General features: G+C 38.2%; 1 protein-coding gene across 20 annotated transcripts in view; it reads right to left on the bottom strand.

Annotated features, from left to right (window-relative positions):
* SEMA4D (semaphorin 4D) overlaps positions 1–17051 on the bottom strand; it is a 97634-nt gene that overhangs the window by 15747 nt on the left and 64836 nt on the right. For 13 of the 20 annotated variants that reach the window (XM_079330995.1, XM_079330997.1, XM_079330999.1 and 10 more), the window contains 12 exons: positions 16580–16725; positions 15368–15430; positions 12917–13015; positions 11004–11097; positions 9969–10082; positions 8927–9078; positions 7014–7189; positions 6728–6884; positions 5731–5953; positions 5170–5294; positions 1275–1447; positions 1005–1048 (listed from right to left, as the gene is read on the bottom strand). In XM_079330995.1, coding sequence (XP_079187121.1) covers positions 1005–1048; positions 1275–1447; positions 5170–5294; positions 5731–5953; positions 6728–6884; positions 7014–7189; positions 8927–9078; positions 9969–10082; positions 11004–11097; positions 12917–13015; positions 15368–15430; positions 16580–16725 — 1566 coding nt within the window. The remainder of the gene's footprint in view (positions 1–1004; positions 1049–1274; positions 1448–5169; positions 5295–5730; positions 5954–6727; positions 6885–7013; positions 7190–8926; positions 9079–9968; positions 10083–11003; positions 11098–12916; positions 13016–15367; positions 15431–16579; positions 16726–17051) is intronic. The other 7 variants (XM_079330996.1, XM_079330998.1, XM_079330990.1 and 4 more) reach the window with 1 other exon arrangement.

The raw sequence follows: 17051 nt of genomic DNA, 5'->3' as shown, positions 1-17051 counted from the left end.
GACTATGGTATTCACCTCACAAGACCAGGTGGACAGCATGCAAGAATCTCAGTGGAATACCAAGCTGCACGTGGAACATCAAGACAAACTAAGAGACAGGACACCTCAACTCTACGATGGCCTCCACGCCTAGATAAAGGTGAGATCTCACTGATGCACAACTGACTGTGCACCTGAGAAGTCACTGTCTGGGAAAGATACTGTACTTGGTCTTATGTTATATCCAATCAGTGCATTTTAAGTAAAGCAGCAACTACAAAGTATCCAAGAAGAAACTGAACTAGGAACTCTCTTCTGAAAAAAAGGGTATTTGCACTTATGGCACATTTGCATTTATGGCACCCTGTAAGTCAACAAAAAAAGTAACAAGCAAAGTTCTTATGGTGGTCCATGCTTTGCTTGGATTAGAAATAAGAAGTGAGTACATCAAACTCTTAAGAGCTTTTTTACTGCAGCTCCTGTAACTCTACTCCACTTTATGATCTCCTTGATCTGGCGGCAGCAGCACACACAATAAAGAAAGAACCTGTGGTTACTTATTTTAAAGCACTGTGGAAGGTACTTCAGCTGCTGTATATCATGTTCTAAGTTCCCCCTCCCCTCTCACCATTAAAACAGCTATTTTTCAGACTAATTTAATCTGATCTAGCAGCAATAACCAAGCACTTGTCAAAGCTCACAGTAGAATGTCAAATGCTGCATCAAAGAGACAGAGGCCTCTGCAATAGAAGTACTTCTGGTATTGCTTTCATTCACAAGTCACTGTTGAGGTGCCCCCATTCATTTCAGGGGGTTGTGCACTGCACACTGAAATGCATACAAACACAGACAGTTTTTAAGACAACATGCAGGTTGTACAGGTGCTCAAATATTCAAAGCAGAATCTCATACCTATTAAAATGTAAATGAATGTCCAGATAATCACAAAAGCAAAGCTGAACTAAACAGAACTCTTTCACCACTCTACCTAGACATACAAAGGAGCTGTTTGAAGACTAACTCACCAGAACAAGAAGATGCATCTCCACCTATGTTTTGCATCCAGTTCCTGTAAAGGAAGTCAAACCATTACAACTTCGAATCTTGTTTCCTAAAATCCGTCCATCCATTTGTACTAATGAGTCATCTAAACAGCACTAGCAGACATAAATGATAGGAAAAAGTCTGTATTTGAAAACATTATATTTTTAAAATTCCAATTATCAGTAAGGGACAAAAATGATTAAATATTAATTGTAACTATTAATCGTAAGGTAATCAAAGGATACTATTACCTTTCCCTTTCACCTTCTTTGAAAATATCAATGCAGGAAGCTTCATGAGGTTTCCAAGCACAGTAAGGATCCCTTGCTAAAACACAGTCAACACAAGTGGTGTACTTGTCACAGAATGCCACAGGAGACTGCACCACACCAGAGTTTGAACCAGCAAAGAGGTATCTTCTGCCCTAAAGAAAACAAAGGACATAACAGACAATCACTTTCTCAAACCCAAACAACTTAATTAATGGAACAATTTAAATGTTATTAAAGAGCTGCATATATACATATATGCATATATGCAGATATATATATATATATCTGCCTTTTTTGTAAAAAGTGGTACCTCAGGAGAGTAAGCATTTTATTAGCTTTTATTTCTAGAAAGTTAACTTGGAAATACTGCAGCAATGCTCAAAGTGCAAAAAGACAGCAAAGAACTGTAATGGGTATGTGGAAGTAACCATGTCTAACTATGACTTTATCAGCTTTTCCAGAAATATGAATGCAATAATCCTTCTATCAGGCAAGGCAAGGCTGGTGACAAAGCTGCAGTTGGCACATGCAAGACTGAGCAGGGAGTAAGGCTGCTCCTGTTAATCCCAAGCAGCCCTACTGCTTTCAGCTCTTTAGCCTGCCAGTCTCTGCAGCCACATCAGCATCAACCTTACAAGAGTCCACTGCTTCTTAAGGAACACTGGCAGTATTCAAAGGAAACAGCAACTAGCAAGACATCTGGAAGGGGAAAATAATCACAATGGCTGTTGAACCATTGCTGCTGGGGATCCCAAAGCAGTCTGAGCACAGCAAAAAAAGAGCACACTTATCTTTATAATAAAAGGCAGGCAGCTACCATATTTCACTCATCTGCTTTAGAATTTGGGGGGGGAAATGATGGCTAAAGGTACACTGACTTTACATATTATCAGGCAAAGCCTCAGGAAAAGCCTCTGTGCTGCAACCCAAATCTACAGTGACTGACCCACTTCACCTTTTGAGAGGGTCTGCACAGAAAGCTGAATGGCATACCCCACCTCAGCAGTGGGTTGGCTTCATCTGAGCAAGATACCAAGCAGGTTTATCAGCACCCTATTGCAGTTGCCAGGCAAATGAGCTGTATCCAAGCTTGGAATGACTTTTCCTGTACTGCAGCTGTACAGATCTCCATGCACAGAAAGGTACTCAGTCATGTCTGCAGTGAGACTGCTTGACTCAGCGAGATGAGTATGGTCACAAAGCAATGACGACATCCAAGGGAAGATTTAAAGCATAGAAACATTCTTAATCTCCTGTTCAGGTGTATTAGTCTTGACATCATAAATACCTTAAAGAAAAGAACTGACACAGCATCTTAAGGCTGTAGTTAGGTTTTGGGGCTCATTGATACTCTGCTCTTTCAACTAAGGATGTAAGGAGGTTCTACCACAAAAACTCTGAACAGCTCAGTCTCCTTAAAGTAATGATCAGGAGAAAGTCTCTAGAAGAAGATGCAAGACCAAGCACAAATTAGTTTGAATCCTTCTTGCATATGAAGTGTGCAAACAGTTTTCAGGGAAACTCTTGACACTGGAAAAAATAAGAGAAAACTTCTTTCAAAGAAGAATTTGCTGGCACTGTTGAAAGATACCATTTGAATGACAGTCAAACAAACATTCAAATGCATTCTTCCATCCTGAAATCTAACACAGATTAGTGTTATGCTGCAATGCTCACAGAAGGAAGCCTACAGTGTTGGAGACATACAACTTCCTAGGAAAAGCTTCCCATTCTGCTTGAAGATCTCCACAGTGCACCAAGCACTGCTTATCTCTCTAGTGCTCTGCTGGATAACACTGCAATAGTGCAACACTGTGCATGGGTTGTAGTGTCTTGGCATGTTTCCCAGCTCATACATCCAAGAGTTCAGAGAACAGGCAGTGAGCTCAGCAAACCATTTTTAAACAAAAACCAGACGCACCTTTTAGTTAAGCAGGAGTTAAGATGATCTGCTGTAGGCTCATCTGACTGTCCACCACCCTCCATACACTTTGGGAAGAACCTAGAGACTATTGAAAATGCACTCAGAAAGGACTCTGACTCCAGAGAGGTCTAAAGCCTACTCTCAGGGTAATTATTACCCTTCTGTGGTTAGTCCACTAGTGTGGGATGCCATGACATGTAACACAATACCAGCTCTGTGATGGACTTCAGCAGCCACTGACTTTGGAAGCAGAAACTTGTGTCTTCAGGCTGGGAAGCAGCAAATCCCTGCTTGGGTGGTACTGTGACTATACAGTTACCATGACTCTGGAAGCTGACCTAACCTCCCACTCCCCATCACTGTAAAGGACTGACAGTTTTACAGGAATGTTCCAGGCAGCATTATTTCAGTGAGTAAGTGGCACCTGGACCCAGAGTGAATAAATTCAATGCTATTATTCCTGTAACAGTCTTCCAAATATGTGCTGAAATTGCTACATGATGTGTATTTGGTACCAGGCTTAATGTCCATCTCTTTCTTTGCACTCTCCTGAAACAAGCAAATCATCATTAAGCCAGTATAAGAATGATCCCACATTTAGAAGAATGGGGATTAGCATATATATTACAAGAGCTATCTATCAAATTATCTTCTATGACAGAGCAAATTCCAAAACTTCCTGTCAAAGCAAGTAATTTAAAACTTTTTTTGCAGATTAAACAAATGCTTTGTGTGTGTGTATGTGTATATATATATATATATATACACACATAAAACGTATCTGCAGAGATGTGCAAGTTGTCAGTGTGATGTATCACACAAAAATAATACAAACACGTTTATGGAAAACTAAGCACATATGTTCTTAATCCACATTTTCATTTGTCTAGCAAAAACATACTGTCCTTTCTTTCTATTATAAGAATGAAAGCAAAAAAAGCATGCAGAATGAGCTTGTAAAAATTATGGCATAAAGTTCTGTTCCACTGAGCTGATCATGTTGATATGCAAACTTTTATTAAACATCACACAAAAATAACAGCTGTCTCAAAGTATTCTAAGTCCTTAAGATGCAGAGCACTTAACTAGGTAGCTACTAAATGTTGGTATTATTATTAGATACTTCAAAAGAGGGATTCGTTCTTTATGAAACCCAGAAAATCTCACTGATGCTACAAGTCACATAGATAAATTAATGGACATGAAGATCTTAGTAACTAGGGGCAAAAACCTAACTCATGTACAAACTACACAGAGTGAACATCCTTCTACTGTCACAAAAGCACTCTAGGATTAAACCAAGCAATGGATAAACAGTGCAGGACAGCTTCCAAGTTTGGAATGTGCAGCAGCTCTTGTGTTATCCAGCTGGAGCTGCAGCTGGTGCCCACTGGGCAGACAGACCTCACCAGAAGTCCTCACCCACAGCTGCAAATGTGACTGTTCTCATAACACAACCAGCATGCAGGAGCTTTCATGACTGGGGACAGCAGAAATAAATTAACTACACAATTATGAGTCCCTGTGCTAGAAGATTGTTCTCTCTTATATTTCCTCAGAACCACACACGGCTCCTCTGCTAACCTCAGCCCCAGGGATTTTTCCTCAGAAATCCACAGTGGCCACAAGGGGTCAGGTTTTTTACATCACTCCAAACCTGCAATTGGTTTCTTAAAACACCTTACAGTTTCCTGCTTCTGCACATGGAACCAAGTGAAGACCTGCATACCTATGCTCCCCCAGCCATTCTCCATGTCTAAATACCTTCAGAAGCTTGTCACCTATCAAAAATACTGAAATGCAGGAGGCAATATGTGATTGCTGCAGCATGGCAGGTTACAAATGCAGCCTTTGGCTCCATGCACAGCAATGGTCTCTTGTCACAAGGTCAAAGTGGTACAAAGGAAGTTTTGTGAAAGAACAAAAGGAGATGAATATTGCAATGCTTACATCACTTACTGTTTTGGATGAAAGCAAGAGAGTTTGGACTGGTTCAAAATTTGGGAAAAGCTGTGTTTCTTCAATAATATGCATTCCATTTTCATAACTGATAGCTTTGTGCAGGGCTCCTCGATCTGAAACAACAAAACAATATGTTTAAGAGCCTTGAAAAAAGAAAGGCAAGAAAAAAGCCTTCACAATTTCTGTAAGGTGTCTCAACAATCTGCTTGCTGTTCAGCAGCACAACTTTGTGTGAAAGGCAACTGTTAAACTTGCCATCATCAATATCTCGGAGCGAGAAATAACAATTTGGTACACAGAATGACCAGTTGGGGATTATATTGTGTGGTTTTGTTGAACTCACTGAAGCTTTGCAATTCTTTTCCTGCAATACCTTTTCAAAGTACCTAAGACTGTCTACTTACTGTGGTACCTTATGTTTTTATTTTTGTTTTAGTGTTGAAACACCAGCTGGCATAAAAGTACTGCAAATATAGAAATCTCAAGAGTTTCTCGAAGAAAACTAAAGAATCAGTGCATCAGCAAAACCAGGTGCTTTGCAGAACTCACCTGTACCGATGAACATAACATCATAGATGGTGCCATTGAGTGCTCTGACTCTGTCAACTACAATCTGTGTATACTTCACATCTCGCTTTACTAGCCGAGGTCTGTCTCCCATTGGGGTCACTGAGTCATCCATTAGAGGATGATCTTTAACAAACTGCAATGTTTTGTCTGGTAAATTCAGAGAACTCATGTAGTTTGATGCTCTGGCTTCATTGTTTATGCACTAGAAGGGGGGACAGGGAGATGGTGAAAAAGAAAAAAGACAACCAAATTGTATAATTTACTTGTACAAAATAAAGACTATTAACAATGCATGCATTTTCTTCTCCACATTATTTTGGCCAGTAACCACACTGGTACACCAAACTCATTGTACCAAGGAATGTCCTCGGGTCTCATAGCTAGGGATGGTCTCAGGTATGTACTAATCCCTGAACTTTGGACTACATTTTTGCTTAGGTCCAAAATAGATTCTAGGAAAATATTCATTCTGTGGTCTCATGCACCATTTTTAACCATCACCTCTTTCAGCACTAGCAAAAGTATGACTGCAAGGAACATAAGGAAGTAAAAAGTCTGAAAGAGACCCACGTCTACGAAAGTTTGAGTTTGCAGAGCAGCAGATTACATTAGATAAACATGCTGATTCTATTGAGACAATGCAACAGTTGTTATATTTCTTTTCATCTGAACTAAAAAGTGTACAATGTTGCTAGTGTAAACTGAGTTCTATTTGACAATGAGATAACAACAAAATAATTAAATACAAAACCAGCAAATAACCTAATTTTAAATTTAAAAAAACCCAAACCCAAAGACTTTGATTCCCAGATAAAAAGTTCAGAACGTACCACCTGAGTGTTTTTCTATGAAGTTTTTACAAGAAGCAACCAAGTGAGGACACACAAATGAATCATTAGTAAGTTACTAGTATTTCTTAGTTTGCTTTCTCTTAAGCATTAAAAAAGTCATCAGATCCAAGACGACAGAAACTTACCGCACCAGGTCGAGGATTAGGAATTTCCCCGTTGTACCGTACCCACTTTGTATGAGACTGTTCCACTGTAGCACTCTGCATGTATTTTCCTTTTGAGAAAACCTCTTCTATAGTAGACAGATTGTATGCACACACTGCTGATAACCCCACATTATTCCTATTAATTCAGGAAAAAATTGGGAAAGAAAAAAAAACAATAATAAAACACTGAAGTAATTACCATTTTCTTGTAGTAACCAACTGAGATTAAAGGTACTTAACCAGGAAAAGGCTATACCACACTTACAGTTGTGGGGTGAAGACTCCATATATCACTGGTTCCTTCAAAGTTGGAGATTTGAGGATAAAAACATCATTGATAACATTGAAAATTAAATTCTTATCAGGGATGGTACAAATCAGTCTGGCCTTGAGAAACGAAGTCCATTTTTTCTGCAAGGTCCTTAATCCTCCTTGGTCCCTCTTATGGTATTAAAAAAATAAAAAGGTGTTTGTGAGGAGTACTAGCAGCGTTTTTGCATTTAAGAACCATTGCTACAGAACATGCAATTACTAAGCCCTGGTGTTTTATTTTATCTTTAGCAACACCAATAAATTAACAAACAAAACAGTATGAAAGCCACAGGAAAATCAGTTCAACAAAAATAACTATTTTTATCACATATACAGGGAAGATGAAATATGAGAGTTAATGAAGAACCATACTTCAGCATCACTCAGAAAAGTTGAGATGGGCACGTAAAAATTACTAAAAAAGTAAAACAAGCATGGAAGCATACTGTCCTTTAAGAGAAATACATAACACTGCATTTGTTCTGTGACATCAAAACTGATTTAAATTCCAATGCTGCAATTTGTCTTAAGATTTGCCTGACACTGATAATTTCATTAGAAGAAATCCAGCTATGGTTTAATCCTTCTAGCAGTTACCGCCTTTATTAAGGATTTGCAGGTACCAAGGCGTAAGTTAAGATCTATTGACTAGAAATGTATTTCAAAATATTTGATAATTGAGCTGTAGCTCTAATACTTCTCTTATAAAAGGGCATATTGAAACAGTATTAATACTTCCATTTAATAGTTCCACTCATTATCCAACGGTGTATGCAATGTACTAAAGGAAATCTGCAAAATTTATTAAAACAATTAAGTTGTTAATTATCAATTAACATAATTGTTTTAATAAATACATTAAAGTGTTTATGGGTTTGCAATCTGCCCCTGATTTCTATTTCAAACAATAGTCTGAAATATACAACAATATAATAAATGAAGCTCTCATGTTGCACAATACTCCCCTTTTAAAGTGTGCACAAGTTGTCAGTAGGCAGAGTGCCATAATAATAAGCCCCATCTAAACCTGCCTCCAGCTTCTTGTTTAAAGGAAATCTCAAGGGCACTAACTTGTTATTGATGTTTTGACTTTACTGTTTTGTATTTAAACAGGGAAGTCAAAATAAAACTTTCAACCTCATAAAAATGAAACAGCTCGATGAATTTCCTGTTGGAATAAAAGGAAATTGATACATTCCACTAAAAAAGTTTTTGTTAAATAAACATTTTCTGCTGAAAAATCTTCCATCAGCAAGACTTTTAACCAGCACTCCTGAGGATGCACTTGAATCAGCTTAACACACTGAGATTTAAGCACAGGCAGTGTGACAGAATCAGGCTGCTGGTGACCATTTCCCTTCAGGCCCCGGCAGCTGCAGCAGCTTCATAGAAGTCCCATCTGCTACACCACAGTCACCAACTATTTTGGTATGACACAGCTACAGTTGTGCTTGCATACAGCTACTTCCAAGTCACCTGACACACATCCTATCTGCTCAGCTTTCAGCAAAGTCATTTCTTCACAGGGAGCTGCCCTTGTTTAAGAAAACTAACAATGAAAAGTGAAGCAACACTTCTTATGTTGCTGGGTTTTATCACGGTTGCTTTGTTTTCTCCCAGAGAGAAGCATAACCCCCAGATATACTGAAATTTCACAACTGTGCAAAATTAAATCAAGTTTTATTTAAAAAGCAACCATTAGTCTTCTCAGTTCCAAAGAACTGACTGAAACCACTTATTCTTTAAGATTTACCACACTAAATCACCTCCACTTACCTGGCAGTAAATCCAGAATAAAGGATGTTCTTAACAAGCACACACAAGATTCTATGAGATATTGTAAAAGTAAACTGAACTATCTCCCACCTTGCATACTCTAGCTATTCTTGGAATCATCAATTTTCCAACAAATTCATACTCCACAGACACCTCAGTGAAAAAGAAGTATATCTTGTCATCTTCTCCATCTGTGCTGTTTGGATCTGCTCTTATCACATCAGCAAAAACAAAGTTGGGCTCTACAGACACAAACAGAATAATTTTCTATTATATATGTGACTACTGACTTGATTGCCTCAAAGATGCACAGAAGTCATCTTTTAACCCAAACTCCCCACTGCATTTACTTCTTCTCCCTTCGACCTACTTACACAATTTGCTGTTCATAATATGAACAGGATTTCTAAAAAAAAAACCCAAACCACACAAAACAACCAGAAACAGAAAAAAACCCCATAACCCCACAAAACGTACGTGAAAGCACTAAGATACCTAAGAGATCTCTATGATCTGATAGCTCATTACTTCAGCATTCTTCACACTCAAATGTGGTTTTCTAATGGGCCTGGAGAGGTAACCCTTCCTTGCCTGCCTCTCCTTTATTTCAACTATTAGCTGAAGCACTACAGCAACAGTGCCATTACAACATATATTACAAAACTCTGAATCCTATACTTTTTGAAAATGGCCAAGTTTTAGTCCTTTTTGGCACAAAGCCTCAACCCTCTGAGAATTCACGGAATTCAGTGACTTTTGAAATTCAGTAACTTAAAGTGTTAAGAACAAACCATTGTTCAAGAACAAACCATTCAATTCCTTACCATATCATAATTAAGCTGCATTATTGCAAGGATGAACAAGCACATAAGAAATAAACCATTAATGTCAAGTTGAAGCATATATATTCTGAAGCTGTTTTCACCATCAATGCTGATAAAAATCCTGGAATCTCAAAATTCAATCTCTTGATGGCATACATGAGGGCATACACTCACAGTGCATGCCAGTATAACAAAATCCATTTCTTTGAGACATCAGACATCTTACCCAGGTAAGACACTCAAACTCTGTACATGTGATGTTGAAGAAGAAAAGTAATTTGTTTGGGCCAGTTCTCATGCTCACTTACCATTAAGCCAAGGTATTGCATACTCTGTTCTCAGAGGGCTCTGATGAGAGTGCCGTGAAATAATAGGTTCACTTCCCAAGAAATTGTAGGAAGTCCCAGAATAAAGTTCCTCATCTTCAACACAAAACCAAACATATTAGAACTTATGGACTGGATATAAAAAAAAGTACATAAATATTTTGTGAGTCTGTGTAAGTTTTAACTTCCCACAAGAAAAGGGAAACACAGATTTCCTCTGAATTGCCCTAGACACGTCTTTCACGTTTACATTTCTGTCAATCATTCTCAAGCTAACTTCACACTTGGATTTATTATTACTGTTGCTCTAACATGAAAACTGACAAAAGTCAACATTGTTTTTGTGGCATTTTAAAATGAAAATCTACAGTTTATGTTAAAACCTGTAAATTTACTTAAATGTCCCAGTAGTCTGGAAATTATTTTCCTCTCTTTCTATGCCACAATTATTCAAACTCCATTTGTATAGATTTAGGCAGGGAGCATGTTAATTTTTTTTCTCATTTCCTGTTTCATGTAATATTGAGCTTCTCTTTTATGATCTTGAGACATGCAGGTAAAAGCCAAAAATTCTGGCTTCCCCAAATTACGATTCACTGGTGTGTTGCTATGTAGGAAGGACACTTGCAATAAATATCTCGCTTCCCTATTCTGTAGCACATCTTGGGAACAGCTAACAATACTGCTTGTTACATTTACTGAAATTACAGTAATTGATACTACAAGGGCACTTACAATGTACATTTAGATTATCTGGACTAAATATGTTTAACATGTAGAAATAGTTTGAAAATTGGTATTTTAGAAATTGCTTTCAAAACAACCTAGAGTTGAAGTTCTCCTTTTAAGAAACCTGCTTAGTTGACTACATAAGTATTTTAACATATATACAGATACACAATACAGACAAAAAAATATGGATGCAAGCCACTTTAATAGTGACAGACTGGAGGGTGACAGTGGAAAATATAGAACATTTTTAAATATAAGAATGAGGAATGCAAAGTCTGAACTTACCAACCATAACAGATGTGTAGCTTTGAGCAGGATCAAATGGACATCTGCCCTTACCATCTTCATTTTTACCTCCAAGTTCAAATGAAATCAAATTCTGTTGGAAACCACAAAACAACTACTAGCCCTTTTTTTCTTTCAGCAACTCAACTTTTGCAAAGTTAGCTAAAAACAAAACACTAAATAATGAGCTGTATCATCAACTTCTAGCGTCAAAGGCTTTTTGTGTAAAATTATAGAAGGCGTATGTGCCTTCAGAAAATCTCATGGAGTCTCAAAGAGAGAGAAAAAATGTGATCCTGTAATTTGTGAGGGTGGAAGAAGGAAAGAGCAAAAGATGGAAAGTTAAATCCAGACAGGCCTCAAGAAAGAGCACTCAAAAAAACTAGGCAGCAAGAAAGGTAGAGAAGTTAACTGACACACAGAAAGATCTTTCAATTATTCAATTAGCTTGAAAAAAATAGATGGAGAGTCTTAGAAAACAAGATGTTCCGAGGTGGATTAAGCCATTTTTGAGATGATGGTAAATTTGTGAGATAGGGCGTAATTCAACTAGACTTTAAAAAGCAACAGAGTACTTCGTCTGCTACTTCATAAATCGTTAACAAAGCTCAAAAATGAGGATCAGAAAGCTGAAACATAGCCACAGTACTAGGAAAGTAATCAGTTATATGTGGGAGTCTGTGTATCGGGATGGACAATACTCCGGGTGTTACAGTTGCAGTTTATTGTAAGGGCGTGGGTATGTTAAGTCCTGCTAAGGGCTGTCAGCCACAGCCCTGAGCAGGACGGAGACAGAGTGGGGGTAAGAGAAAGAGAAGAGCAAGAGAGGGGTGGCAACAGTAAAAGTAAGGGGGCGAGGGGGGTGAGAAGTAAGGGGGAGAGAACAGCAAGAGAAAAAGCAAGAGAGGGAGAGAGAAACAAGAGCAAGAGAAAAGCAAGAAAGAGAGGGAGAGAGAAACGAGAGCGAGATTTCCCGTTTACAATACAGTAAGTATTCTTCTATGATGAATATTTTAACTTCCATTAACCAATCTAATACAATATACTAATTCTACAGCATTTACATACTGTGTATCAGAATCATTACATTACCATAGTGTGTTATACTTTAAACTCTAAAAACTACTCTTTGGATCCTAGCAAGGTCTTCTCTGACCTTTGGACCTGCTCTCCAGCAGACACTGTTCTATCGAGAGGGGATTACTTTCAGCTGGCCATCCTATTGTATTCTAGTTATTCAGTAACTGAGGTTTGATATCTCAAAAGTGGCTTTCATTTCAATTTCGCTCATGGTTTTCATATTTTCAGAATCTAAGCATTCATATTTGTAAAGTCTTCCTGGTTCATCCTTCCCAATAGTTATACTATGTAATCAAAGCACTGGAAACTAAAGGCACAAAGAATTACAAGATTTCTCAATTTTCAAATGGCTAAGAGCTGCAGTAAGGAAAATGATACAAGAGTCAGCAGCGAGAAAAAGATAGTTCTAATTTTGTGCCAAGACTTCACTCTGAAGGATTCAGCACTACGTATCTTTGGCACAGCCAGAAGCAGACACAAACAGAGACAGGAATCTGAGAAATTTCAGGGAGATCCAGTAATAAGTGGAAGTTGCAAACAATGTAATTTCAGTTTTAGTAATAGTTTCATGCTAACACACAACAGATGAAACAGTATAAAAGCTAAGAAAAAAATAAATCTGCAGTTAGACAAGTTGAACCAATAATTCATTAAGTGCTCTAAAAAAGGAGAAGTATGCTCTGCCATTATGATGGGACAGTACAACAAATACTTCTAACCTTACAGCCTGCAGTGAAGATGCAACACTTTTGGGAAATGGAAGTAATTCAATGTTTACCTGAGCAGCTTTTAAGTTACAGCTGTTGCTGGGTCAAAACATGTACATTTCTTACCAGGTAATCACACGTTGGCTGAAATGCATTAGTTCCACACACATAGAGGAAAGTATCATTCAGCTGTTGCAAGACACGCACGTAATTACGACATTCTGTCTGTAATAGAGGATGAGGAAAGAACTAGTTTGATAAAACACATCTTCCACATTCCAACATAAACAAACATATTGTCCATTGCCACTACTTATGCTACATCACACCAGCAAGCCTAGGTGACACATGGGTGACACTGGGACACCATCACCCTACAGTCTCCACGAGCTCTAATCAATCCTGCAGCAGCTGGTTTCCTACAGCCAGTAGCATGCAGCTGCCTCAGTGTCCTAGCAGGACAGCATGGTCAGCAGAGTCCATCCCATTTTATGGAAGGACAAGCTCCAACACACCTCCAGTCCATGGGAACAACTTCATGTTAGTTAAACACGACGTGAGTTTTAGACTTTGTCATCTCTTGTACATCTAAATGAAACAATGACAGCCAAGGTTGTTAAGTGTGTTAAATCTCTAATAGCCTTAAATTAGCTACAAATCTTTGTCGCTTATAGCCATTTTTTTTTCCAGTCCTTGATACTGGCCAAGGACACTATTTATCTTTACCTCTGAAATAGAACAAGGAGTTTGACTAAAATCCTTAATAAAGGATACCAGAAAAATTCAGAATAATAATGAAAACAACTCAACAACCACTTAGAGAGAGGTTAAAAACCCGTATCAGCAACACCTCTTGCTGCTACACTGCCAGATCCCTCCACTGAACTGTTGTTCCACGAACTTCTTACACAAGTTTAAGCACTGGCCTTACTATTTCTTCTTATGACACAAATTAGGTATTTCTGTGGCTGAATGGGAGAAAAAAAGTGGGGGAAAGAGTGTAAGACCAGTTTTCCGCCAGATAAAGCCCTTGAAAAGCTGTATAAATGCTTTCTGCTGGCATCATGCAGCATAGTCCTGATGGGTGGTGGTGGGGGGGGGAGAGAACTGTCCATTTAAGTGTAACAAATAGCAACAATGGGTTAATACCTTGACTCTTTTCAAACTTTTGTACAGCGCAAAATACCATATGACTAGTAGAAGGTTAGAAGTGAGAAAAAAGCATGGCTGGTATGAGTTGGTATTGAGTATGGCATGAGCATGAGTATGAGTTGCTAAACTGGGAGCAGAAGAAAATAGAAGAAAATAAATTCAGAGCTCTATCAAATTATGTATTTATGGGGTATAATATACCCCACCAACGATTTTTGAGAGGACTTGTGGAGATTCACACACAAGTCTGCTAAAAATATGCTCATGTGCAAGAGAAATTGTATCCCATGTTCATCATGGCTGTGAATCAGTGTATTAGTAGCAGCCCCAACTGAACTGCAGAATAAAAATAATATTCTCTGATCCTATCCTACAGAGGTAGACAAAGAGGAAACACACCTTAAATATCTGTCATAACTCATGTTTGAATAATGTACTGATGGTTATCAGTAATCAGTCAAGGAAAAGAAGCAGCTAGTCAGAGGGAGACAGCCCACTCTCATCCAGATGAACCACATGAATCCAGGATAACTATAAGCCCTGGATGCAGCATTTGGGGCTCTTTTTAACGGTGCAAACTAAACAGGCTGTATATTCAAGGATCACATCCCTCCAACTGCAGAGAAGATCTGCTTTTTGTATTCAGAGGACTTGCAGACTTCTACTTTCAAAACTGTGTTAAAGGCCTGACCACCAGTCTTGCCCAGAAAACCCTTGCTTTACTGCATCATTAAATGAAGAGGTGTTACACAAACAGAAAGGTACATCCACACTCAGTCAACCACCTCAAGTAAAGGACATCCTCAGCGAAAGGCAAGATAAGCAGGCCAGCCTGTGCCCTGGCAGTCATCAGGAGTCAGTGGTTCCCAGAAGCACCAGGGGACCCTGCCCAAGCTGACAGGAGGTCTGGCTGCTCGGGTGCTGTCTGAGTGGCATCACAGGGGTGTGACCTGTGTGCACACCCACTGAGCAACACAACACTAACACAGTTAGTGAAAGAATACATTGGCCTAGTAAGAAACCCTTATGACCTAAAGCAAAGAACACAAAATTAATCACTTACTCTGTAAAATCAAATGCTCTGACTGAATTGTTGCAGTAACAAAACAAAACAGTTGCTATCAATTACTTCAGTGAAAGCAATATTGGTTTATCTTCTTAATGGAAAACCATTAACATTAAACACACATCAAGGTGCATTCGGATTTTCAAGCATTCAAATAATAATCAACAACAAAAATAATGAACTAAGAAAAAAAAGACTAAGTATGCTGTAGTTTCTAATGCTCAAGTTAATTTAAAAAAAAATTACGTGATTGTTTTGAAATTTTAATTTCAAACAGTTGGAGACTTTCTTCTTTTAATGTCACTTCTCTTGAAGTAAAATGTACAAGATCTTTCTCAAAGTTCAATAGAAGTACATACCTGTTCTGATTTGCCCTTGACTGCACATTTAGTCCTTTTATCTTCTGTGACCTTCCAGTGTAACTAAATGAAAAAACATATAGCAAAAAGCACGTTCAAAGTACTTTAATTAAATGCAAGGTCTGAAAATCTTGCAATAACACACATAAGAAAAGGCAATCCTATATAAAGCAAATGTAAGACATTTTGCAAGTAGCATTCAAAGGTTCAAAGCCGCTTTTTCCCAGGAAAGTGACATTTTCAAATCCATGTGCCTTAAGCAGAACTAAATTACCATCCTCTGGGTTAATAATGATTCCCCACAAGTGGCTAATAAACTTTTCATTATCATATGCATTAGGGAAATGCAACTGTAACTGGCCTAAGTATTTTTTCGATTTGAAGTACTTCTCTATTTCATTAACACTTGAATAAAAACACTTGGGGGAAAGGAATCAAAGAAAATTTACTGGACTAATTTACACTACACAACTATGTTTTATATGCTAGTGAAAGTGCCCACCACCACTCTTGAACATGTTCTTCAGATTAAAACTCATATAAGCATCTTCTAAAGCACTCTGGGTGGTGCACCACGTTGCACCTCTACAAGTCAGCTTGTGCTGCTGATGGAATGAAAAGCAGGAGCCTGGGAAGAACCTGGAAGCAAAGTAACATTAGCAGACTTCTGCCTGGGCTAATCTACTTCGAGAAACCAGCACAAACATATTCAAAGTACTTCTCTGAGGAAGCTGATCAGACCTGTCTGCACCACCACGTGCTGTGCAGATACACCTAGACACAGAACAGAACACGAGGCTGACAGGGTCTTCATTTGCAGAACATTTACTGCCTGCTCTCAGCAAGCCCCAGCTCTACCTCTGTTTCAGATTGCTTTTAGACTCAGATTAGCAGAAAAAAGCCCACTCCTGATATTAAGAAAACATGTAAGAAGTATTGCTAAAGATGATATCCACAATCTCTGTTGTCCAGCACCCTGCCCTTAAGAAGAAAATACCCAAGGAGACCTTTAATTACTTGTTTATATCCAGCTTCTCCTTTCTTACTCTCCTTTACTCTGTAAAATCTTCCAAAATAATACTAGTAGCCCATACAGAGCAATTTCTCTTTTAGGTATCTATTTGTCTAAAATGCAGTGCTACTGATATCAGGAAATTAAATCAAACTTGGAGTACAATTTTTACATGGAGGATAATGTATTAAAAGGCATACCTCGTGCTGCTTCTCAGCAATATTCACTGCGTTTAAGGCAAAGATCACTTCCCTGGCTCCTACATATAGAACATTTTTGTCTTCACTTAACAGCAAGGTTGAATAGTTTGACACTTTTGATTCATTAAAATGTATTAGCTGGACCTCTGTTGAAACGGAAAAAAAAAAAAAAAAAACACCTCATGAAGAAACACAATCATTTAGGCTCAAGCTCATGACTAATTTTTTCTAAGTTGTCTAACAGCTGCTGGAAAACTTGAAAACAACAAAACTTAGGTTCAGACAACCCATACAGAAGACAAGGGACTCCTTAGAAGCTTGATTCAGCAGAAACAGCAGCTTCCACCAACAACATCAAAATCACTTGTCCTGACTTTGTCATTCAATTTCAAATGCTCAAGTACTTCTTCTTGTGATGGATCCCTGTAACTCACTTCTTCCTTCATTTTTTTCCTACTTGCTTTTTCTAAAC

This window comes from Erithacus rubecula (genome assembly GCF_903797595.1).
Source record: "Erithacus rubecula genome assembly, contig: SUPER_Z_unloc_2, whole genome shotgun sequence".
NCBI lineage: Eukaryota > Metazoa > Chordata > Aves > Passeriformes > Muscicapidae > Erithacus > Erithacus rubecula.
Note: the sequence above shows the minus strand (reverse complement) of the source record. Positions and strands in the feature narration are given on the sequence as shown.